Source organism: Hippoglossus hippoglossus, chromosome 7 (assembly GCF_009819705.1).
Source record: "Hippoglossus hippoglossus isolate fHipHip1 chromosome 7, fHipHip1.pri, whole genome shotgun sequence".
Taxonomy (NCBI): Eukaryota; Metazoa; Chordata; class Actinopteri; order Pleuronectiformes; family Pleuronectidae; genus Hippoglossus; species Hippoglossus hippoglossus.
This window is the reverse complement of record NC_047157.1, coordinates 2,995,503-3,022,378: the sequence shown is the minus strand read 5'-3', so window position 1 is coordinate 3,022,378 and position 26,876 is coordinate 2,995,503. Positions and strand designations below refer to the sequence as shown.

The following is a 26,876-nucleotide window of genomic DNA, read 5'->3' as shown; positions in this document are numbered from 1 at the left end:
ACTGAAGAAACAGCAGAGTGAGCAAATACTCACAATCTCATGTAACATTTACAAGGAAAAACATTTAGTAGCGACACTGTATGCTCCACACCAGCATTTTGGCTCTGTGTGTTAAAACGTCCATTTTAACACACCAGAAAATGCACATCTCAGTCTCAATTATCATCACAGTCTGCCCCTCATCGACTGTCTAACACTATGCACAGTGCGTAACTGCTTATCGTTACAGTAAGCATGAACGCGACACCAGCTCTGTCAGCGGTGGCAAGAACTGATTAAACCAGTCGTATTAACTTGCCAGCCCGTTAACATAATGTTGCGTTTTTTGTATGGTTGCCGCCAGTGACTTAATATATCATTAAAAAAAATTATCTTTCGTGTGGGGCATTTCAAGGGCTTTTGGGGGCCCTCTCGTGGCCACAGGGGCCCTAAGCAGCTGCTTAGTTTGCCTATGCATTGGGCCAGCTCTGGGTGTCGAGTGTCTACGTAATCATTTCCAAACATCTCAGTTTCTGCCCTTCCAGACTAAAATACCAACCCAGAGTTTTCAAACTAAAATGGGGTCAGCAGCATTTCCAAACTTCCACTGTGGAGTAGTGTGGACGCCAGATATATCTGTAGCAGAGTTTTTGCATTTTCAAAGAGTGGATATAGCCTAATACTGTAAAAGAATTACATCTGTAACTCTTACCCTCTCCCACGTTGACTGTGAAGGGACTCTTGCTGATCTGACCACCAGCGAATGTGACATAGATGGTGTGCGGTCCCTCCTGAGTGGGTTTGTAGGTGCAGCGGTGACTACTGTTGCCCTTGTCCTCGATGGTGCATGTCGCTGTGTTCTTCTTGCCAGCAGGGTCCATGATCACCACCTCCACCTCGCCAACACCAGCACCTGAGAGAGATGGTGTGCCAATGATTAGACACAAGAAGAGTAAAAAGTAAATTAGATTGTAAGTCAAAAAATGCTAAAAACACACCCAAAAAGATGATTCCATTTCTAACCTGATGGTAGTTGAGAAACCATACCTGCCTCACATGGTCCCTGTTATTTACCTGCGGTGTAGACGTCAAAGTAGGTGGACTTGTTGGCGATGTTTCCTGCGGGCTCAAGGCCTGGTCCCTGGGCCGTAGCCTTGCTGGAGTCTCCCTGAGCCATGCCAATCTCCACCTCAAAGGGGCTCTTAGAGATGTGCTGCCCTGCAAACAGCACAGTCACCTACAAAGCAGAAAGGAGAGAGTGAAAATTCAGCTCCCACTTAAAAGGTATATTGAAGGGTCTGACTTTAATCTATTACAGTACAGACCGCACATCCCCTAAAGCCTCTGTTTATATACAGTATGTGCTCATTAATGTGCGTCAGTGTCTCTCTGCAAGTAGGCCTACACAACAAAAACAATAGTTGGCGATGGAGTTTCTATCCCACAGTGTGAGCACTTCAAACAATTGAATTACATTGCGGTAATGCTGTTACAGTCACAGCCCTAGTGACCACTGTGATCTGATCTCAGTTCCTCGCTCTACATCCAAATTATCATGTTCCTTTGTGTTTGCGAAGACCTAATGATGTTTATACCCGTTTTGAGTTTATAGATGTTTCTGATAACAATGTTTGTGTTCGGTGCAAGCGGTATAGAGAAAGAGAGGGAGTGGAGTCAGGAGGGATTGAATGAATAAACGAATATGTGTAGCTATGAAGAAAGATTTTATAAATTGAAGTATTATCCTTATGTGGTGATCAGTGTTGATAATGTGTCGGTGGCAACAGACAAATCAATGCATCGACACTGAGAAGCTTTAAAATATGCTTAGTCTATTATGAAACTGTAGCGGGTCAGCGACGTCAGCTGAGTAGTTGCTCCTTGTTTTTTGGCTGAGGACGCATTTACGTTACATTCATGCTTCCCACACCATTTCCATAAGTGGTCTGAGTAATCAGATCTCAGGCCGCATTTGGGTGCATTCAGACCTGAACTTGGCTTTGATCACTCGTTGACGACAATATACCATACAGACCAATCACAGTTGCTGCAGTATGCTGTTGTGATGTTTAGTTATATATCTAGGGTTCACATTAGCCTATAGCGTTAAGTACATAGCTACGCTGGACCTATGGTGACGATACAACATAGATGAATAAATGGGTCTTTAGAGTCATATGACAATCAAGTAAGGTCAGTCTTAAGCATTAAATATAATCTTACCTTGTGCATGCCTGTAACTTTAGGGATGTAGTAGATGGAGTAGGTGCGGTTCTTATCACTGTTTGCTGTCACTTTAGCCTGCAGGATAAACAATAATGCCATAAGTAACAAAAAAGTGAGAGGACAGTTTCTCATGAGAACCAAACACCATGAAGCTACCATGGTCCCACCTCCTCTCTGTGTCCAGCAGGGTCCTCCACGTAAACCAGCACCTCGCCCATTCCTGCACTGATGGTCTCCACGGTGAACACAGCTTTCTTCATCACAACGTTACCAACAGGCTCAACACCTGCAGACGTCAGAGGGGGACGGAGAGTTGGGATATTAAAAATATCCTGTGAATATATCGTGTGTGATCATTGATTGACACAGAAGAGGCTGTGGGTGCCTACTTCATTCATGACTTTTAACATCTATGCCAACTTAAAGTCTGAGAGGCCAGAAGAAGCTACAGTAAATGGATGAGCTGAAATTACTTCTCATGGCCAGCATCCAACCGCTTGAGTTGTACTATCGTGTGTGTGTGTGTGTGTGTGCGTGCGTACCTGGGCCATAGGCACGGGCCTTTTTGGGGTTGAGTTTTGGTCGGAGAGGTGCACCAGGTTTCAGTTTACCCTTGGGGAACTGGGACAGGTAGGTCATGACTGAATGCTCGTCCACATTGGGGTCAACGATCTCTTCGGGGGTTATCACCTACAAGATATGGCAAAAGAGAAATTATTTCCAACCTGAAGGGTAGTTTTTACCTTGTTTGCATATTTGCAAATGAAAAAGAAGTGATGCCACAGATGCACTGTGCTTGAATAGTTGCCATGGAGACATCTACCCACAAAATCTACAGAGATGAGTTGTGATTTAGTGATCGAACCACAATGCAACCTCTACCTCCGCTCAGAAAGTACCTGTGGCAAACTCAGTCGCACGAAGCAGCTGGCACATGCTCGTACAGACAAGCTCATTGTCTGATTTTTACAGCCCACACAAACAGCAGGCACAGGGACAAAGCCAGTTTCATAGCAGAAGCAGAGCTGCAGGCGGAAACAGCGGAGACCACAGACCCAACTGTCAGCACGCTATGCTGTGCCAGCTGCCAGCAATGTGCCAATCATGCCAACATAACACTGTCAAAAATTCACAGGAGCAACGCAACCCACAAACCAGCACTGCAACACGACATTTGGCAAAGTCTGTTTAAATACTCCATTATCAAATGGTTAACCTTTTATTCTGAGCAAATACTACAGGGAATGGAAAGTGTTTTAGTTACAGTTATTTAATTATTTTATTCTCTCTACATGATATCCAAGTTAACCTTTGCCTTCCGATCACTTCTAATCAGTGCGAGCGAGCAGGTGAATAAAACATTCGCTTCCAGTGGCGAGGCAAATCGCAGCGTGGCTTTGCGTGGAGTTGGAAAACTTTGACCTGCGATAATCACAGTGCCCTAGTTTGGGCAAGTGATATTCTGTATTTTTAATTGTCAACAAATTTATTGAAAATGAACAGGATTTAATATATAATATAAAATGTAAAAAATAATGTTAATATATTCAATACCAAATGTGGATTAATCTGCATCTTAAAAATAGTCCCCAACTATTTACTGCCTTTGAATAATAATAAAGGTTGGGGTGTCCAGATCTGGGTTTTTTGGGGTCCCCCTCCTGATCAGAGGTCTTTGAAAGTAGGTATATATGTATATACTAAGTGTTTTGACTCTTTAACCATTAAATAAAGAACATTCATACCAAGTTTTGTACAACTTCCCTCCAGGGTTTCCTGAGACCACACAGTTACACAACAATACAGCCTACTGAATATCTCAAGTTTGCTAACATTAGTTAACATTAGCCATAAGCCTTTGGTTATAGACGTGTAAGTAAGATTTAAGCAGCATTCCCCAGTGTGTTACTCATGACTTTAACTTTATATTTGTACAAAGAATATTATTAACTCTTATTTCTTGCCCCTCTGTAAAGGAATCTGTTTTACCTGTGGGATGCCCAGCCAGTCATCGGCCTGCTGCATGGCCTCACGGGCGTTGTCCACTGGCTTGGTCTGATCCCACTGGTCCCAGTCAGGACACAGACCTGCAGGAAAGAAAAGAGCCAGGTTGGGTTCACTACAGGGAGCAGCAGGACAAAAAACTACCATTTAAGTACAAAGAAAGCATGACAATATAAAGAGATTTAAAATGATGGGAAATTTGTGTTTGAAGCTGAGAAAAAGGAAAAACATAACAAATTACAGTTGAGGCAAATCAAAATCACAGTATGATGATAATCTGTTATATTTCTAATCTTATTTTTGTCAGGCTAGGTAAAAATGCAAGACATTTAGTAAACGTGAACTTCACTACACACAGAAAATGAGAGGTTCTGTGTAATTATGGACTCTGTGTTAGCGCCAAGGCTGCAGCATTGACGACCTTCAGCAGATAAAGGGAGAATTCAAAAACAGGTCTAATCTGCATTTGAAGGTGAATCTGCAGTAATAAGTAGGTGTTAGGCCATGTCTGTGTCCCTGAGGCTCCTCAAGACGTCTGCCCTTCAATTTCTCCACTGCATGTTGTGATAGTCATTGATTATCATACAAACACATCCTGGCAATGTGTCTGTGTCAGCAGTTTTTAGTTTTTTTCACTTATACGAAACTGACTCAAGTGTGTGCGCTGCTATTTTTGGACACCGCAGGGAAATCTCTGGCTGGAGACATGCAACTGCTTTAGTTGAATCCTTATCTGTGGCTCAAGGCTGATGGTGATCCACAGGTATGCCAAACATCCCGACTATGTAAACAGAAACCTCCCGTTTGCCTCACCTTCATCTCTCCTTGCCTCTGTCTCCTCTTCTCCTCTCCTACTTTAACAGGACTGGAAAAGGGGGAGTTCAGTCCTCACCCTCCTGATCAGCTCTTAATCAGCTCTGCCCTCAGCCTTTTCTCCCACACATGAGAACTACCCTCTTATGTTTTCCCTGACCTGACCTCAGATCTGACCTCAGATCTGACCTCAGATCTGCAGCTGTCAATCACTGGTGAGCTAAACATCTTCTCCGCTGAAACACACAAAACATGTCCCCACCATCTTCTGCAAGACAGAACCACAAAGATGTTCTCTAACACACACACACACACACACACACACACACACACACACACACACACACACACACACACACACACACACACACACACACACACACACACACACAAACACACACAAACACACACACACACACACACACACACACACACACACACACACACACACACACACACACACACACACACACACACACACACACACACACACACACACCTGGAGCACAGCTGTCAACCAGGGCACCCAGGGCCCGGCCAGTCTGCCAGTCTCTGTTGAAGTTGGTGATGGGAAGCTCGGGCAGTTTGTTCTGGATCCATCCCAGCAGCCTCTGCTTAGGTGTCTTCTGCTTGCCGCTTTCTGTTTCCTCATCCTCATCCCACATGGGCATGGAGATGGAGTAGTGCAGGATCAACGTCCAGATCAGACCCAGGATGAGCTTTAGGTTCCCATCCACGATGGCTTTAGAGTCTGGAGCCCAGAGGAAAAGAGAGGAGGGTTAGATTTATGTTACCATGCTGACTAAACAGAAATCTGCCATCCAGATCATAGAGGACAGACTGATCCTTGTCCTGTTAAAAAAAAAAAGTACAATTAAATGAGGCTGATTTTTCTTTTACATGCATTGAAAAGGGGAGGTATAGTCAGTTCAAAATGAACACAAAGAAGGTAGATTGGAGAGCACTGCATTAGAAACATTTCAGAGGAAAACATTTAGTAGTACTAAAACGATTCCTGTCCACACGACCATTTTCGCTTTGTATCAGTTTTAATCCACATCCATATTAACACACCTGAAAAAGCATATCACGTAGCCGCTCATTTAAACTGGGCATGTCTATGCCGGTTTAAACAGGAAGGCATGTGCGTCCCGCTGGACAATGGAATTTTTAAAGATTGCTCAAATATTAGCTCTCCTACTCATGTAAGAAGAATTTAACTAACAGCTGTTAGCAAGACAAAAGGATCAGCAATGCTTGTAATAGATTATCCATGGCGGGTTCTACACTGGTAGCAAAGGTTAAGGCCTGTTTTCTTCAGGAAGGGGGTCATGTGATAGGAGCCTGATGAATCAGCGATGGCTACGTTGTGACTAAAAAGATCCAATCAGCAAGAGGTTGTGAGTGTCTACGTCATCGTTTCCAAACGTCTCCATTTCTGCCCATCCAGACTTAAAAAGCTGCCCTGAAATTTTCAAACTAAAACGACTCCAGCAGTGTTTCCAAACTTCGCCATTTTTTCAGCTCAGAAACTCTGGAGTAGTTTGGACGCCAGGCGTATCTGTCGCACAGTTGATGCAAATAAAAAAGTAGTATTATGGATGTAGCCTAAAGACTGATTGAAAACAGCTGTACTGGTGCTGTCTAATCTTAGTGCAGCCTTTGTTAGGAGTCGATGTTGACAATTGAACTTCAGCTTGGATGAACTGCTCCGGTCTTTATTGCTTTAGATTATATCTCAAAGGAAAGGGCTACGTGGCTAATCATAGCTACATGGATGACACTGAATTACCTAACTCTTTCTCCAAATTAATATGGTGGCACTGCTTCACTCTGCCAATGCAACTTAATTTACACAAAGATAAAAAACATTGTTGCTTTGCCTTTAATATCTCTACTTTAATAATACATCCTCTATTAAGGATATGAACCTTTAGAAATGGGACCAACTTTCTTCATCTGAGATGTAATCGGAGGAGGGAGATGAAGGGACTTTTCTGCATGAATCATGATATACTGTTCACATCTGAGCAGAAATTTGAATGGCTCTATTTCAAAATGTTCTACATAGCTTTTATTTTATTACAGCAACCATCCGCCACAAAAAAGTTTTTTATATTCTCACTAATTGTGCTATGGGGAAAGAGTTTGGATAATTAGTTAATTTACATAGGTTTATACGGATTTTAACACACCAGTACTGGAACAGAATGACACAATAGCACATCTAGTTATACGTCTGGTTGGTCTAAATTCCATCTGAGTCATTCGTCAGCGTACAGATAGAGCCACATGCACCACTGCAGAGGAGAAAGTGATGCAACCAGAAGCTAGCCTGGGCATGAGGAAGATAACACACACACACACACACCCCAACATAAAACCCACAGCGTGCACACACATTCTGAAATAGGAGAAGTTGATCAGGAGGGCTGCTTTCTCGACGTCCAGCCTTGAGGAAAGGGTGGAGCAGTGTATGTTTTTGTGTCTCAGAGTGGACGGTGATGAGAACATAGTTAAGGGGGTGTCTGTTGTGTTAGGGCGCCGTTAATAGAGACATGCAAGTAAATCCTACTTCTGACAGCAGCTGTGTCCAGTTGGCAGTTTCTTTGTGATTTCAGACTTTTCAGTGCTCTGACAAGAGCTGCAGAAATAAAACGAGAGAATGAAGCCAAAAAAACAAACGGGAACAATTGAGGCTAGACTGATTCCAGTGCTACTCACATTGGTGTCAACTCAATTTGCTTTGCTGTTGTCGTCTAGACTGGAATAATCATTAGTAGCAAGGCAAGGTCTTGAAGTTTTTTTTTTTCTTCTGTATTTTTGCATAAGAGTACTGGGGCTGCGGTTGGGGGCTGGCGCTACTGAAAAGGCTGAATATTTAACTGCAGCAGTAGGAGGCCCAGAAAGCTCTCTGGCCACGAGCTGCAGCAAGAGTTTGAGGTTGGGGTCAGAAAGTATGGAGGTCTAAACCATAAAAGGGGTGATGAAATATGATGCATGATCAAGACAACAAAGCCAGTCAGGAACACATGCAGCCTTTACCTCACAGCATGGTAATAAAATAGAGAAGTTCTTTGCCTACATTGAGAAGTACATCTGCCAATCCCTCTGAATTCGCGTTGTGCTCACATGCTGCCCACCCTGCTATACATGATATATCAGCTGCTCCCAGTGGAAAAATACACTCTGCATAGTGATAAAATAAAGCGGGGTCAGGTCTGTTTGGATAACCCATCACCATGGGAACTTTGAGAGAGCTGGGTCATCAGAATAGCGACAGAGTGGCAACTCAGTCTGCTCAGGAATGACATGGAAATGGAAAGCAAGAAGCAGAAGATCTGATTGTGAAGGAGAAATGGAAAGAAGAAGAGAGGAGGGGAGAGGAACCAGAGAGAAATGTTGCCTGAAAACACAGATAAAAATGAGTGACAGCTATAAATTTATATTTGTACTATTAGGGGGAGGGACTGGTGTGAATCACAGGTTGGTACTTGCAGCAGGAATGCAAGATCAGGAAAAGTAGGGGTGTGTCACATAGTGAAGCCAGGAGAGCAGGACAGGACCACAACAATACCACGCGTACAGAAAAGGCCACAGTATCAAACTAATGATTACTTTATATATTGATTTTTATCTCTATTTCTATATCACTTATTTTCAAGGTTGAAACAGGACCCCGCCTCCGCCTGTACAATCTATTGTAACTAGAGTTTGATGAGCAGTCAGTGCCCACTGACCACAGCTCGCCAGTGTGAAGCATCAATTCAGGTTTCAGGCCTGTCATCCTCATCCCGGGTGTTGCTAGGACACATTGGCACACACTGTCTGATAATGCGTGGTTACGCGTTGTTCTCTGATTCATGCCTCTCGCACACAAAAGCCACTAAACATGCAAGGAATCTGCAAGCATTCCCGGCAGGCCACAGCGCATTAGCCTGACGGAGAGCCCCATATACGGACACAGACTGCCGCAGACTGCCCCTTTGCTGACTCACAACTGCCCCCCACCACCCATCTAGTGTGTGTGTTTGTGCGTGCTTGTGAGAGAGAGAGACAGCAAATAGAGAGTGTGTGCGTGTCTGTTGATGCTCCTTTTGCCCCCAAAACTCCCATGACTCATCTCTTCGGCTTGCTGGTGCAGCCCCCTCCAACCCTCCTCCCACCCCAGGCAGTGACACTGCTATGACATCATCGCAACCCCTGACCCACGGCCTGACCCGGTCCCTCTCGAGGAGGGAGAGGGGGTGGGATAAGAGAAGAGCGACAACGGGAGGGGGAATGGTCCTGTTCAGTATTAAGGTTGTAATGCAACATCTGGAGCAGTTTAGTTGCAGGATCTTGTCAGGCTCAGGACAAACCCACACAGCAGGTCTAGATAGAGCTCTCTCTCTTACCTGATAGTCGCTCATAGTGTCTTTATATTTAAGCAACGCCTAGACTTCCTCGTCGACCATACGTTTTCTTCAGGTCCATGATCAGAACTGTAACTCTCGGTTTGCAGCTTTAGGTTTATAAAAATGAGGATGTTCAAATTGTGCATTAAAACTAAAGCATAATGTCAGTTTATCAGGTTGTCATACTTCTACACATCTGTAGTCGTCCTGGAAACACTGAGTTTGCTTCTTGTCTTGCAATAATTAAGTTGGCAATCACCTGGCAAACTCCTCAGACAATACAACACACACACACAGAGAGAGAGAGAGAGCGAGAGAGAGAGAGAGAGAGAGCGAGAGAGAGCGAGAGAGAGAGAGAACAATTCATGTCTGGAAAAGTGGGCAGAGAAAACCTAGTCAGACAGAACACAGTGAGGAAATGTTACACATTCCACTCTGCCCTTATCTCTCAAACACACGCACACTCACTTACACATGTTTAATATAGCAGCCTGTACAGTGTCCGCCTTACTATAATGTTCCTACTACACAAAGTGGCCCTATAGGACATGAAACATGGGTAAAATATGAATCAAACTGATCAAAGCAGTTGCTTTACAACTGTGACACGAATTCAGTTTGTATCTTCAAACATCCAAAATCTGAAAATCTTTGACCTGGAGCTCTTTTCCTTTTCTTTCCCTCCCTCCCTCTTCTAACTCCATGCAACAAACCACACTGGAGCTACTACACTTCCTCCTCTTCCTTTCTACTCCTTCCAGTCATCCTCCCTCCCTCCCTCTGCTGGAAAAAAAGTTCCTCCTGGTTTTTTAGCCTTAAAAGGGCAGAAGCAAACTGGATCTTGGCCGCCCTCCCATTCTCTGGGCTCTGGTTACAGGCAGAGGGAGGAGGGAGGACAGGACAGCAGAGGGGGTGGAGGAACACGAAAGAGAGGAGAAAAAGGCAGGGAAAACTGCTGTGTGGGACATTTTTAAAGCCTGCACTGACATGAGCCCCCGACTAGGATGGGCTGAGATATGTTCATTTGAGTGACGAGACCAGAGAGGCTGAGAGAAAGTGAAGTTTGAGGGGGACAGACGTAGAAAGACAAAAATGAAAAACATGAGGGGAGTGGCGAGTGGGGGCAGGCTAAGACAGAGGCTGAGGAGGTGAGAGGAGGACACGGGCACCACATAAAATGATGAACGAGGAGGTTTAATAAATACCATACGGCTTTAATCAACTGTTTGTTTCCTGGAAACATCTGAGAGCTACGATCGACCTTAAGAGCAGAGACTCGGTTTCCAAGTAATTGATAGTTCTTGGTCTGGCAAAAACGATTCAGGTCTGGAAAAGTAGATCCCCTCGAGACGTTTTTCTGGCAGGAGAGCCCCAGTCTACTTGTTGGTAAAAATCTGGTAACATTATGACAAAAGCCATCTTCCAGTGCACTTTTCTTGGTTTGATACTAAACACATTTTATGTTAAAAAGACATTACGGGATAGTGCCACTGACGTTTATGTGCCACTTATTTCAATAAAAAATGTTACGGTTCAGTGTGTAGAATTTAGTGAAATATAGTCCTGAATACCCCTCACCTCATCCTCCCCTTCCAAACATGAAAGAGAGCCTGTGGTAGCCTTCAGTTGTCATAAAAACTCAAAAGGTGTTTAGTTTGTCCAGACTGGAAAAACATGGCAGTATTTCAATATTTAGTATTTTAATATAAAGGGTTCATTCTAGGTTAAAGAAAACAACAATTCGTACAATTTAGATTAAACACACTAGTTAAAACAGCAATAAGATTATTCTATATTCAATTGCCAATAGATCCCTTTCACCTAAATCTTACACAATGAACCTTTAACAAGTGCAGATTGTTGTGAGCACATTAAGGAATATTTTGCTTTATGGCTGCGTCTTCAGTCTCAACATGAGGCATGGGGTGCAGGGGCAAGTTTCCAACTCTGCTGTAATGCAACAACCTGAATACCATGGTGCTGAATGCAAATGTGCACTCTGCTAATCCTCAGTATCCATTTGACCAGTCCCCTTTCGCCTGCCGAACAGGAAGCTATGCTAACGATAATGAGCAGGCAGGAAGTAATCCGTTCTGACCCAACATAGTGTCTAAAGTCTCCCATTTTCTCACTCTCTGCCCAACATTCCTCTCCGCCCTATGCCACCACAGTCACTCTCACGTCCATTCTGTTCCTGAAAAAGAAAGATTACATTTGATGCTGTATGACATCCCCAACACAAGCAGCCTCTCTGTAAACAAGCTGCTGTATTTAGATGTCTCAGCGGGTCCATATAGTGCGCTCTCGCCTGACGATGCAGTTACTGGAGCCCAGGGAACTGCCTTACCATTATTGCTGTGCAGTAATTACTTATAATAAAATAGTAATTTGTTTAAACCTGCAATAACTCGTGTTTTGGCCATTCTAAACATTTAACTGTGTCTGCTGTTTGCTGCAGAGAGGATTACGTACAATGCGTTTTAAAGGGGGTCTTTAGCTGAAAACCGATGCTTGATGCTTCTGGAAATAACACTGATATGGTAAAAGTAAGGAGGGTGAACTGAAGGAGTAAAGTCGTGGGCTGTGAAACCAAAAGAGATCCATACTACTACGTTTTTAACTAAAACAATTTCTAGCCACATGAGTGTTTTGGCTCCGAATCTGTTTTAATTCCAACATGAAATCTTTCATTTGGGCTAGAAATTTGTAGAAAGATAACATAAGATTAAGAAATTACAGATTTATCCTAACTTTGACAGTCACATATTTCTATCAAGCTTTTTTCTTGTTTCTGAACCACATAGGTTTGGACCAATCATCGTCCTATGAGGGAGGAACTATTGACTGATACAGGCGTGTCTTAGGTGTGAGGACAGGGAGAACAACAACAACAAGTCTCCTGAAATGGTTAGCGTAGATGCTGCTGTAGCATCAGTTACATCAGAACTGGAGAGTATTGCTTCTTGAAAGAAAGAAGAATAAAGCATGACATTGAAGAGTTTTCTGAATGGTAGAGATATTCTCACTCTGACGTGTGACTAGGGGTGGGCGAAATGGCCTACAACAAATATCGCAATATTTTTAGGCTATATAGCGATACACAGCTAGATTTTTTGTAGTCACTGTACAAATGTTAAATTCATAAAAGGCCACCATTGGCTAAGCTAGCAGACGTTAGCATTTCCGACTAACGCTGGAGTGAACGCCGCTCACGTTCATCATTCGTAAACAGATTTGTTCGGTTCAGTGTTCAAAAAGAATATGGACAAACTGTCAATAACCGTCCCTGACCATCTTCAACTTGCTGGGTTGAAGATGGTTCTGTGTAACACACCATCTGCTGTATCAGGTCAGATATATTGTATCAATGTTGGTTGGAACTAGACAGTGAGGTAACAGAAAGCCTGAAGTTTGTTTAGGCAAGTGTGCTCAAGGTAATTTAGAAACAGTGTCACCATTAGAGTTTTGTGCTGAATAAGCCGAGCAGTGACGAGAGGAAGGAGGAGGGATTTGACTATGGAATCTGATAATTGAAGTAGATCAGTGAGTTACAATGTGCCTCTTCTAAACTTTTCATACAGAAACATGAGCAATAGAAAATAATTTTCCATGTGAAGATGGCACTATTCAGAGAGACACACACTTGTATGTCACACATGTTCTGTCCAGTTATCCAAGGTAAGTCAATGCACGTCGACAAAGACAGTGAATATTCTACGCCCACATAGACACAACTTAAAGCTAAACTAGGTAACTTATTACAGAACAAACAACACATTTGTTTATCATATGAATATAAACAAAACACACTTACTTGAATTTACTAGCCATGCCTGATGCAAGTAGCTTAAGCAAAGCTACAGAGCCCCAAAATATGAATTTCCTGTCACGTAAGAAGAAACACTCTCACATTCTAGAATTTATAACCACACACATCCTTGTACTAATAATCTTTACCATTACAACTAAATCCTAATTTTAACCCTAAACTCAAATCTAAACCCTCAATCAACCCTTTTGAAAAGTGAGGACCAACCAAAATGCCCTCACTTTCCCAAAATGTCCTCAATCCTAAAAGGTCTTTACTCATCGTGGTCCTCACAGAGATATCTGCACACACACATGCAGCATGGAGGAGCTAGGGCTTCCAATTAGTAGATAACCCGCTCCACTTCTTGAGCTACAGCTGCCGTCCCAATTGACTATTTATCAAAATAGCTAGCGGTACATTTTCTGTGACTAATCAGCTGTTCATTGCAGCTCTAATAGCCACTATTGGCCAGTGTACAGCCAGAGCCAGGCTTTGTTTTATGGCTTAGAAATTCTCTTTTTTATTGTTACTGCAAACTACATTATTTCTCCTCTAAAACATTTTATAGAAAGTGCTAGTTTTTCCAACAGAATAAGAAAATTTCTGCAGAACAGGCTATCTCCTCTATTAGTATCAGTAATATAGAACACATTTTATTATTGTGTAACAACGAGGAGGCTGGTTGTTACTACACAGGTGTCTGTCTCAACCTGTATGTCTCTGATTCCAGGCAAAGACAGGGGAGCAGCAAGGTACATATTTACGCCACAATTCTGTTCGTTTCCCAGCCTGCCCGTGTGGATGACGGGGCAAGTGTGGCATGGTCGCCGCCACCTTACTGTTACTGTTTCGACACAGTGCTCAGTCAAGTAAACATAAAGAAGTGTTTTGAAGGGTTTGAAAATATGTGTGGGATGTAGCAGTCAAGGAGTGAACGCCTGCACAAAGAGCACCACAACTAATTAATAAGATGGTCACTAAGTCTTGACGTGCTTTGTGAGTGTTTAAATACACACAGATGCACACACACGTAAGCACAGCTATCCTTATTTACTTTGTATTGACTTCTATTCATTGTGGTCAGCCTAATAAAAACCATATCCCTAACCTTAACCATGACTAGTTCACATCTTACCACTTCACTCAACCAGGAACTCAGAAATGATGTTTTGCCTCATAAGAACCAAGCTTTGGTCTCCTTGAGGTCTACTGGTCCTGACAAGGTCAGTGTTTATAATGGAAAGGTCCTAAAGAGGTAACAAAAATGAACACACACACACACACACACACACACACACACACACACACACACACACACACACACACACACACACACACACACACACACACACACACACACACACACACACACACACACACACACACACACACACACACACACACACACACACACACACACACACACACACACACGATGATGCCAGGTGAAATCATTGAGCTTGATCAAACATGGGTGTGATGAACACCGGATATATGCACGTAAGCAATCTCTCCACATGCACATCAGCAAAGGCCTCACAGAACTCTATGCTAAAAGATAATTGATAAAAAGATGTCAAATTTACCTACAATCAAAGAAAATCACTAAATGTGCAGACCCATGCAAACCACATGGTGCGTTTTAGCATTTAGTGACGGTCTACCAGGGAGCCTGGGCCTGTTAATAAGGGCTACAGTCTTTGTCTCTCCCAAGGCTCACTCCACTCCCTGCTAGATGGCAGCCTCGTCACTCCTGACTGAATACATAAAGGTTCTCCTCTGGATTCATCAGTAGTCATGTGACTGGTGCCAGGTCATGTGGGGTTGGTCAGACGTGCAGAAAATGAGATCCCCTTCTGGGTTGAACCGTCATTAGAGCAAACACTAAACTGCAGCCGGTGAAGGTCAGAGCAGAGTGTCACTGCTGAGATTCGGTATGTTAGTTGTTATTATTCCAACTAACAACCTTCATCTCAGAGACATTAATGACATGTGTCAGGGCGCCAAGATTTAAGCTGGTGGAGCAGACCACAGGTAATGATGCACAGAATTTTTTTTTCTATATTTTTTATTTAAATTGCATTACTGTCGCAGGATTATGACGTACAACAACAATGTTGGCCTGTGGAAAAACCCAGAATAAATTTCAAATGTTTAATATAAACTAAGTAATAATACTTTTATGTGAAAAAGCAGGTTGACTGATGAAAATGTAGAAATAAACTTGTCTGTGGCAGTTTTTGTTGTAATGTGTTGCTCTTCTTACATACTTTACCTCCAAAACTCACAGATTTATCTTGTGCCTCATAAAAAAACTAAAACTAACAAACACTACAACAGACTATTTTAAAATTGCTCTGTGAAAATACTGGCAAATCTAAATCCGTCAGTATTTATCCTCATGATATTTTTTATAGGAATAAGGAGTAGAATCACCAGAGAGAGACGACTGAGATGTGCTGCTCTCTCTCCTCTCCACTGTTTTTCTTCCTGTCAATGCCACAAGAGCAATGCATGATGGTTTATATACAGTAGCTGAGTAATGTCCAGGAGGTCATTGAGCCTGGCTCATAAAACTGCACAAGTTTTAGGTAAGTTTAAAAGCTTCTACTGAGAGGATTTTTTTACCTTTGACCAGAGACAAGTTAACGGTTTCCCCTTGTTTCCTGTGTTTAAGCTAAGTTAACAATCTGCTCCACAAATACGAGTGGCACGGATTTGCTCATCAAATTTTTAGCAAGAAAACAAATAACCTTTTTTTCCCCAAAATACTTAGCTTTTAACTTTACTTGAAGTTATCTATTAAGCACAAATTCCAAACATTAACTTCTTCAAGCCTCTTAATTGGCTTTAATTTCTTCTATAATTGTAAACTGAAATAACTGGGGTTGGGGGTTGATTGGGGCAAGGCTTTTGAAGATATCACCTCAGGCTCAGAAAGTTTTACACTGCCTACTTTAGTATAAATTACATTATTTATTAATGATTTGCATTTGGAGCCCTTGTCCTTTTCAAACCCTCCACCACCATGGTTGCTTCTTGGGTGGAACAGATTTCTAGTTTGTCTTGAGTAACTCACGATGACAGTGTTACAGTAACTACTGTTGCATATCAATATCTGATATGAGTAAAAGGAGAAATGAAAGAGGTTTATAGACATTAAGATAAAACACAACCCCACCCAGAAAAGTCATCAATAATACTTTTTTTGTTTGAAGTTAAAGTAAAGAAGAACAGAAAAACAGAAATCTTTAAAGCACAGAAAGAAGGCAGGAGTGTGTACATCATGCTATGATGCCAGTTTGGTAACTTGTGGTGAGTGTTGCTGGCTGGGTGTGTCCACTTTCTGAAATGAGAGGAGGAAGTAAAAGAGGAGAGCGGACTCCTCTGTCATCTGCAGATTAAATGACTCAGAAGGAGCAGCTCGGATGAGGGTGAGTCAGCTGGACGCACAGACAGACAAGCAGACAGACAGGCAAACAGACAGACAGACAGACAGACAGACAGACAGACAGGCAGGCAGACAGACAGGCAGGCAAACAGACAGACAGACAAGCAGACAGACAGGCAAACAGACAGACAGACAGACAGACAGACAGGCAGACAGACAGACAGGCAGACAGGCAGGCAAACAGACAGACAGACAGAGATGAGTAGGGAGGCTCATGGTTCCTGGTACTGCATCCTGAATAATACCAGCAGTGCATTTTAAACCCATCAACCAGCTGTCATCAAGATAAGAAAAATGCAGCGAACAGGAATCTCCCTCCTAATATGGAAAATAAAATGTTCCTGAGGTGCACCACATTACAAACTATGTCTTACAGCTTTGTACCTTATATCACCAACCACAACACCGTCTGATGTGATCTGTTCACAGCAGCTCCACCTTCTTCTACCTCTCTGCTGAGATGGAGTTTCATTATGTCTGACCTGGTGTTCAAACGGAGCCGGCGCCTCACCTGTCGGCTGCAGTAAGGAGAGGTAACGTTTGTGTGTGTGTGCGCGTGCGTGTATGAGTGTGTGTGTGTGGAAACCGTGAAGTGAGCAATACATCCCCCAGTGGGATGATAGGAGCTTACTCACATCTGATTCACAGTCACAAACACTGTTAACTAAGCTTTTGTCTAAGGGAGAAAAGAGTTGTTGTCTCTCTTCACTCCAGGTGTGTGAGGGGAGTCATTCTCAAATAAAGATTGACTTAAAAGTTATATTAAGTTAATCAAGGAGCCTTGACTGTCTTTCTGAGCCACGTATCTCGCAAAAAACACACCCGAAGGCTGTACTTTCCTCGTATTGTACTGCAGCTAAGTGACTTTCATTCACCTTCATTCAGATGCACAACTGCAAAATCATCAGTGTTGTGAGCAGGCAAGCAGCTGCATGTAGGCAAAGCCCATTAAAGCCACTTTTATGTCACAGAGCGTGAGCCAAGTCCTGTCTAATGCTGTGTAGACCCAGCCCACTGCACGACATGAGCACAGACAATAGCCCAGTGTCTCTGTGTGTGTCTGTGTTGGTCTGTGTGTGTCTGTTCGTGTCTATGTGTGTGTTTGTGTGTGTGTGCAGGATCAGCTCTCCTGTCCTACTAGGCCTGAAGCACATCCCGGCCCACACAGTTTGGCTCGGACCGGCCCAGCCCAGCCCAGCTCAGGCGGCAGGGGAACAGAGAAAGCCTGGGGCCCCTCTGCACAGTCAGACCCCCTCCTCCCAAAACAACCCGCCTCAAATCTGGACAGCCAGAGACAAAAGCTCAGCGGCCCTGGACACCGGGGGAAACGCCTGCTCACACAGTAATCTTACCAACACTGGAAACTTTACTATAGACTTCTCTTGCACTTCTTCACAGTAATTAACTGTGGAGTGTTTTTTCAACACTTTTTCTTCACAGGGCGACCGATTTCTTTCTTCTCACTGGGCAGTGGACATGCTCAACTTTCTTGTGTCGCACACCCTGCAGGTCCGCACACATGCACGGTTCTTTAAAGTAGACACTGCGGTCCAGTACAGCTGCTGCGTTCATTTCTCCATGAAAATGAACCATGAGTCAACACAGCCCAGGAGAGAAGCAGAGGACAGGCCACCTGAGTGGAGGTGGAGAAGCATATAGACTATAGGCATCCATTCATTACAACCCAGCAGTGTGTCTGACCCACCTATGGACACCAGCTTGATGTTCTCCTTGTCCAGGAACTCCAGAGCCACCGACACGTTCTCCAGCTGCATCTGGCGGAAGGTGGGCCTCTGGTTGTACTTTCTGAACATCTTCTTCTGGGACAGCACCTCCAGGAGCCCGATGAGCCGCAGCCCGTCGCTCAGGTCCGTCTGCAGGTTGCCGAGGCGCTTGTTGACGCATTTCAGATGCTCGTTGCACCAGCGGGTGAAGGTGTTCTGCTGGATCTTCTTCCACGGCGCATCCTCGGCCAGGTCCTTCTCCGTCGCGGGCATTTCTGCGTCCTTGTCCGTGGAGACAGCGTTGGGAGCGGGCGCAGCGCTCTGGTGGAGCCGGGGGTGGGAACCACTCATTTTTATCGTCTCGGCTGTCTCTCGGTTCGCTGCCTTTTTTTTCTGGGTGGAGTCTGCTCAACTTTGTGTGGCCGCTCCCTCTCTCTCTCTCTCCCTCTCTCTCTAGCTTGAGTCTGCGAGAAAAGAGAAAGAAAAGAGTTAACTTGAGAGGTTATATATATAAATATATGTAAAGCATGCTGTAAGCATTACAGCAACAAAACGAACGTTGTGCTTTTACTTCGAAGAAAACTTGCTAAAGAGGAAGTGATTCCATGAATGTTGCTGCCATGACACAAATCAGCTTCAGGCTCATTGAAAACAGACCTATTCAATTATTCTCTGACCTTGATTGTCACAGTGTGTTATAGGAAATCTCTATTTGTCTGGCAGACACAAACAAGGTCAGTAGCATTGTGAAAATATTTGATCAGCATTAGTTTTTCATTCCCAGTCCTGATTTATCCCTGATCACCTGGTGATGCTATCTCCTTCATTCCATCATGGGTCACAGTTAATGCTGAAGCCACTGGAGAAACAAAGTGATACAGATGACACGTGTGTGCACACACACATATATGACGAGTCTGACCTGAGCTCTCTGTGTGCTAACACCCCATTTCAAGAACAGTGTGACAGAGATAAAAGGGTCATGTTCAGGGTCCCTGTGAGCAAATTATGCTGATGCTCATGGGTCCCTGCAGGCATCAGTGTAATACAGTAAATATGTGAGCTGTCCACTGGGACATGCATGTCAGTGACTCCTCACAGTGTCAGAGTTATGTTTGTTTGTGTCTGCTGATCTGCCTCTTGCAGCATCGTTCAAGTTCTCTTTCCTGTCAATTTACATGCAGCCAATGTGACATTGGGTGCATATATTTTCACTGTTTGCAGGCTAAATTTCTGCTCTCGACTGGGTGAACGTGTGTGTTTGTGTGATGTCACTGTGCTGTGTGTGCACTGCAGCCTTATCTTTAAAGGGGTTACAGACAGCGAGTGTCTAGACACCAGCCGTATCCACCTCCTCTGTTTGTCTGCGCTGTACTGACCAAACAGCCAGATGAGATCACACACCAAATATGCACTATATGATGCATTAATGACAGCCTGAGTGTTTTATAGCAGCAGGCAGTTTCAGAAAAAGGAAACAATGGCACTGGTGGGCCGATTCATTAGGAAAAATGCTTTATTTTCACTTTAAGCATTTAAAGAGAAGCTTTCTCATGTGTACATCTCTCCCCAGGTTAGACACAGAGAATGAGAGACACAGCAAGGAGATAAGGAGGGGCTGAGGCAGCAAATATTATAATCCAGAAGTCCTGAAAATGTTCTCACTGTCATTTTCTGATAGAGGACTTAACCGGTTACAAAACAGAGATCACAACTAGAAAGATGACAATATGACCAAATTATGATTATGCCTCACAGCTAGAAGGTTCCAGGTTGGAATCCTGGTTCAACCAGGATATTTCTGTGTGGAGTTTGCATGTATGTCTGTATGTTAACCCCTGTGATACCCGGACCTGTCCAGGTCCAACCTCACCCCTCGCCTAATGTCAGCTGGGATCAGCTCCGGCTTCTCCTGCGACCCTCAAAAAGGACAAGTATAGACAATGGATGGGTGGATATGATTATGTTGCCACACTATTTTTCAATGGAAGCAGTAGTTTTCATTTTCGTGCAGCTGCTGTAGTGGTTGGAGATTTATCTCAGAATATGAAAAGTGAATGCCAGGAACACACGTCATAAAAAGAAATGCAGCATGATAGAATACTGAAAACTGAGTTATAGAAGCTAATGAACCGGAGGCTGGCTGAGACATGATGTTATAAATTTGGCTTTTTATTGAGTTGCATTATGGGATTTGTAGGATCCTGCATTTTTCAAGCTTGACTCATACTAGGAATGAAAAATCTGGACATCTTGACCTCTGCTGCTTCAATTTGAACATTCTTTGTGTTTAATCTGTCTGAAAGTGCCACAGTGAATCAATCAAATTCAATAAAATTGTATTCACAAATTACAATTTGTCTCATAGGGCAACATCTTCTGTCCTTAACCCGCAACAAGAGTAAGGAATAACTACTGAAAAACTCTATTAACAGGAAAAACGTAGAAACCTCAGAGAGCCACATGTGAGGGATCCCTCTCCCAGGATGGACAGAAGTGCAATAGATGATGTGTGTAGCTGAACACATCAACAAAATGAGAGGAAACAGTTTTTAACATAATGAAAAGATAAAATGTCTGATAGAATTGAAGGGAGCATTAATGCCAATTGAAATGGAGGAGTTATTACCAGTAATGGTAGAATATGTGAGCAGGCATATTGTTATTGTATATCAAGCAATCACTGGATAAAATTCACAAATCACAACAACACACATACACAAGTTGACATCTTCGGATGGATTTTATGTCTGTCTGTAACAGAGCAGCAGGGGCTGTAAACACAGAGGGAGAGATGTGACTCTGCAGCTTTTGACTAAATAAGGAGCTCAGTGCCAGGAGCCACAGTGTGGCCAGCGGCCATCAAGAATGCTTTGCCTCAGTGTGTGTGTATGTGATTGTGTGTGTGTGTGTGTGTGTGTGTGTGTGTGTGTGTGTGTGTGTGTGTGTGTGTGTGTGTGTGTGTGTGTGTGTGTGTGTGTGTGTGTCTGGTCAAGGGAGAATCTGAAGAATGCCCCTCACCCTGGAACTCCCAGCCTTAATAATGGCCCAATAAAAGACACACACACACACACATATAAAGTATATATCTGGCACTGTATGCTTTTACGTACACTGTGCCATTTAAAACAATAGAACAATAGATTTAGAAAGTTCCATCTAGGTGTGTAATTTGCTCCATTTTACAACTTTCATTACATATAAACTTGTCACAAACATTTACAGGCTTTGGCCACAATAAAAGTATAAAACTTAAGAAGACCCTGGCTAGAGATTATGCAGAGCAGGAGAGCAGAGCAGATTTAAAAACAGCAGCAGAATTCATTGAGGGAAATTGAGGCATTTAAGACAGACAGCTTTAAGCTTCAAACTGATGGACACACTGAAAGAGAAATGTTTTCAGGCCCCCTCCTCCACCTAAAGCTCATGCTCAACTTCAAAAAGCAGAATGTTGCCTGGACTGAGTGAGAGCTGGTGAAACATTCACTGAGTGGAGGCCTATTGTTTCACTGGAATTCGCCAAATAAACAGGAGACAAAACACAGGGCGGGGAGAGACAGACCAAGACACATTTACATGTCTCACAGTCTGAAGACTTAGCAACCTCTCTGATTTGTCATGTGCCTCCCTCTAGTGTATATTCATGGCACTACAGTTTTCAGCTTCTCCTGCTTCACGTCCCCCCTAGCCTGTCCTTTTCTAAATTTGTCCACTTCTTCCTTATTTCTCCTTCAGTCTTCTTTCCTGTCTCTGTAATCTGGACTCACTCCTGACATCTTCACAACTCTTACTTAATAATTAAGTTCACATGTTGTGTTTTATTTATAAATCCTCTCTGACATGTTTTCACATATCTTCATCAAACGTCAGTTGATGTGTAGATGTTTGCATTTATTTGAGGTAAAGGGAGTTTGACACTGACTTGTCAGGATATTTCATTTCATAGTGGGGACATCCTATAAACTTGTGGCTAAGATTAACAATTATACATAAACTAAGTATTGTGTTGATATATACTGTATGTACTGTATACAGTATATTTATACATTTTACATGCAAAATACATCAGGAGCTTATCAAATATGATACAGTGGTGCACTATCAAACAAAGCAGTAATGTACTCAGTTCCTAAACCTGGCCGCATCAACAACATTAAGTAATGATATATACTAAAACAATACATTACATACATTTTTTTGAACCTTTAGTGCATTTGGCTCCAAATAGCATTTTTAATGAAGGACCCTTACTATTTAGACAATGGGGTTTCAACCAGGATTTGAATATTTCTCCCATTACTAATAAAAAATACATTAGTAAGATACATAAATGATACTTAAACCAACAAAAGTTGGTTTAATTGGGTTTAAAAGTGGAGCTCTCCAAAATCCTCAAGGTCCCGACTGCAAACACCAAATCCAGTGGTGAGCTGTGTAATAAAGCTTAATCCTGTTATAACTGTAATTTTACATTTTGCTGACACATTGAACCAAAGCTGACAATGAGTGCAACAGTAGCATAAGCTGTCAATATCCTGGATCAACAGAATCACATGGCACCCGAAGAGGGGGAGCTTCATGACGCTGCATTATGACAAATCAGATCAACTAAATATGAATATTAATAAATGAATATGAACATTAAAAGGGCTAACAGCCTGTGGTGCATATAAAATAATATATTAGACACGATTAGATAAATTTAGGTGATTGTTGAGATCAATGTGAGCTTCACAGCGTCTCCTGCCAATGATGCATCTATCATGACAGCATCATGGTTTCTCACCATCACTCACCACACCCAGTCAGCTGCAAGTCGTGCACAGCAGAACTCAGCAAAGGAAGTTAGGTTGATGTACACTGCAGCCAGGCAACACCAAAACCACATGACACACACACACACAACAGAGTCGTGTGGAGAGAGCAGAAGTCAGACACACTGATTACAGCACAGTGAAGGCTTTCTCCTTAGTGTGTGTGTGTGTGTGCGTGCGTGCGTGCGTGCGTGCGTGCGTGCGTGCGTGCGTGCGTGCGTGCGTGCGTGCGTGCGTGCGTGTGTGTGTGTGTGTGTGGCACTTAGTGAGTGAAAGTAGGCCAAGACGTGTCAAATAAGGACAGGTTTGGTCTACATTTTTTTCTCTCTATATGCCAGCATAGCCTCCTTTTCTTTTTCTCCTCATCACCTCTTCATTATAAAGGTGATGTGAAAACATGAAGCTACAACAAGCCCAAATCTAAATCTCTCCCGAGTTTTTGGCCAAACCTACAGAGTCATTTGTAAGAGTCACTTGCAGTAACCAGCAGAACTCCTTTAATCTGAAAAAACACTTTTCTCAGCAGTGCTTTCAATGAGCAATGTTCAGGAATGTTATGATGTCAGTGTGAAATTATTGATGTAGAAAATCAAAGAGGCACATTCCAGCCTTTCAGTCTCATCACCAAAGTTGTTTAAAAGAAAGGAGAAACATAGTTTGACTTGGGCCAACTTATTGCAACCAGGTTTAGGACTGTGTTAAAAACTTGCACACCACTTAGACAACAGCGGTCCCATCTCAGATTAAACATACTCAAACTGGATTTAACACAATTCTTGAAACTGCTCTTAACTCTCAAGCTCACAAATTCAGTTTTTTTTTTGGGGGGGGGGGGTTCATCTCCTGATGATGTATCAATCAAAAAAGATTACCTCTACCCAGCCCACCTATATATTGTACCAAAAGGGTTTAAAAACACAAATATGCAGATTTTTAAGGACCTTTCATTAGGTGAAACATATGGATTAACAAGCTCCATGGTGTACACAAAATACACCTGTCCATCATTGTCTGAGCGTTTTACAACAACAACAACAAAAGTAATATATCTATTATTTATATACAGTATGTTCTGCTTCATCCATCTTACATAAAAACATAAGAATATGTGTGTGTGCGCGCGTATGTGTGGGCAAGATATCATGTTATGGGTACCTAAATCACAGTCATATGCAATAATAATATGGGGACGGGTCTTCCTTATGTAAATCGTTACACTTTAAGGTGGAGACATGTTTTAAGGGTAGGATAAGGTTGAGGTTAGGTTTAGGTTTAGGTTAGGTTCAGGTTTAGCCAAGGATGGTGCTGTGAATCAAACTCCCCCACAGCTATTTTTGAGCATAGGGAGCCTGTGACCCAAGAATTTCATTGCCAGCGACTGCTGTTGTGCACATGATAAATAAAGTCTTGAATCTTGAATCAGTCAAGAGAGACAGGACTACACATGTCATTCATATTGCGCATATCTTTTTTCTAGTGTTTATAATATCTTTATACTGTTCCCTTTATTTAATTTTATATTTATGTTTTTATATCAATGCTTATGCAATAACACATTACAGCAAATACCTTGTATGTGTAAACCTGCTTGGCAATAACCTCTCTCTCTGCTTCCCTTTCAAATTAAGCCCCTGTGATAAATATAATGAGTGAGGAGCAGAGGAGGTGAACTATGTGCAGACGTGAGGACCAGGTGGACCTCCTGCTCTTGTGAGACCCGCTCTCGGCGGCGGGGGGCGCAAGTGGCCACCACTGCCCCCCAGAGTGAAGATCTGCAGTCAGTGTCCGTGTATTACCTTATTTGGTGTGGAGACCCTAAATGTAAAGGAGATGCTGCTGCTGCTGCTGTGATGCTCATAAACAACGTGTAGGAACAAGGTGATGCGCTCCAGGTGACGGAGTCAAACAGTCACACTACAAGAAAAGACGCAACAGTGTAAAGCAGGGTGGAGAAGTTAGTGGTGCTTCAACCCGGCGAGACCCTCCGGTACCTCATCTCTGTCAGTGCGCTCCCTGCGCTCCAAGCACACTCCAAACGCACGGCCAGACAGTCAACCTCACAGCACACTCTGTCAATCTTTAGAAAGGTGAAAGACAAGTGTCCCAGAAACAAGCATCATCCGTGTCCCTCACGGCGGGACAGACTCTTACCTGTGTTGCAGACTGTGATCCTGGACTCTCCGCCGTCTCTCTGCTCAGTGCGCACAGCAGCTCTCACGGGTTGTGTGTGTGTGCGTGTGTGTGTGTGCTGCACCGAGGTCCCGGACCTCCCTCCCCACAAACAGTCCCAGTGGGGGGAAATGGGTGTATTGCTTGTGCCGGGTGGCGTAAAGGAAGGAAAGAGATAGTCCCTCCGCTCTGTAGCTCTTTTCTACCTCTGCGTCTCCTCGATCCCCCTCTCTCTCTGAGAGCCTTAATTGGTAAACGGCTAAAGAATCGGAGGTGCTGGGGGTGTTCCTCTCTCTGTGCCTCCTCTTTACCAAAATATGGGTGACGCCATGACCGCGCCTTAGGGATTGTAAAGGTATGATGTCACCGGCCCACGAAGTGCACCTATTTCTCCATCTCCTTTTTTTAAAATCTTAAACTGGGGGTAGTGTCTCCCAGTGTGTGTGTGTGTGTGTGTGTGTGTGTGTGTGCGTGTGTGTGCGTGCGTGCGTGCGTGCGTGCGCGTGTGCGCGTGTGTGCATCTTTCTATAGTTAAGAGGGCCAATTTTGGTACAATACCATCATTGTGAGGACATTTTGGCCGATCCTCACAACTTTAATGGCTTGTTTGAGGGTTAAGACTTGGTTTTAGGGTTAGGGTTAAAATTTGGTTTAGGTTAGGGTTAAGGTAAGGCTAGGGTTAGGTATTTAGTTGTGATGGTTAAGGTTAGGGTAAGGGGCTAGGGAATGTATTATGTCAATGAGTGTCCTCACAACTATAGAGAGACGTGCATGTGTGTGTGTGTGTGTGTGTGTGTGTGTGTGTGTGTGTGTGTGTGTGTGTGTGTGTGTGTGTGTGTGTGTGTGTGTGTGTGTGTGTGTGATAATTTTTCAGCCATGTCCCAAATGGGTTAAGACTTGATTTAATTGGGTCAGTGGTTTAGGTTAGGGTTAGGATAAGGTTACAGTAAGGATAGGGTTAAATTAGGGTTAGAGCAAGTATGTACATAGGGGAGTAGTATGTACAAGCATCCATGTAGTGTCCTTAAAAGTGATCTGTGACAAAGGCTCCATCCACTTTACTACGTTTTTGTTTGAAAAGGCATCAACTCTGCTATGGATTTGCCTGGCGTTCACACTACTGCAGAGTGAAACGCTGCCGACCGCAATTGAGTGGGAAAACTCTGGGACTGTTTAAGTTAGGATGGGCAGAAAGATGTTTTGAAACAATGACAGACAAAGTTGTGTTTCTCCCTGCTGATTGGGTCTTTTTGGTCATGACAAAGCCTTCGCTGATTCGTCAGGCTTATTTCACATGACCCTCTTCTGGAAGAAAACAACTGGCATTTGCTAACAGCTGTTAAATTCTGGATTTTATAATGTTCCAACTGTTTACATGAGTAGGAGACAAATCATTTTTTGATCAATCTGCTACAGTTCCTGTGTCCAGCAGGACCTGAGCAGGACGTGCAGGCCCAGTGTTATGTGTTTTCAGGCAAATTAATATGG

The 26,876-nt window shown here is 43.2% G+C and overlaps 1 protein-coding gene across 4 annotated transcripts in view; it reads right to left on the bottom strand.

Moving 5' to 3' along the window:
* flna (filamin A, alpha (actin binding protein 280)) overlaps nucleotides 1-25,618 on the bottom strand; it is a 50,119-nt gene extending 24,501 nt beyond the window's left edge. For 2 of the 4 annotated variants that reach the window (XM_034591951.1, XM_034591955.1), the window contains exons 1-9: nucleotides 25,371-25,617; nucleotides 18,387-18,869; nucleotides 5,522-5,773; nucleotides 4,195-4,292; nucleotides 2,748-2,895; nucleotides 2,373-2,491; nucleotides 2,203-2,280; nucleotides 1,054-1,216; nucleotides 692-892 (exon numbers count right to left, since the gene is read on the bottom strand). In XM_034591951.1, coding sequence (XP_034447842.1) covers nucleotides 692-892; nucleotides 1,054-1,216; nucleotides 2,203-2,280; nucleotides 2,373-2,491; nucleotides 2,748-2,895; nucleotides 4,195-4,292; nucleotides 5,522-5,773; nucleotides 18,387-18,756 — 1,429 coding nt within the window. In that variant the 5' untranslated portion in view covers nucleotides 18,757-18,869; nucleotides 25,371-25,617. Of the gene's footprint in view, nucleotides 1-691; nucleotides 893-1,053; nucleotides 1,217-2,202; nucleotides 2,281-2,372; nucleotides 2,492-2,747; nucleotides 2,896-4,194; nucleotides 4,293-5,521; nucleotides 5,774-18,386; nucleotides 18,870-25,370 lie in introns of those variants that run through there. The other 2 variants (XM_034591954.1, XM_034591952.1) reach the window with 2 other exon arrangements.
* Between the last annotated feature and the right edge of the window lie 1,258 nt (nucleotides 25,619-26,876).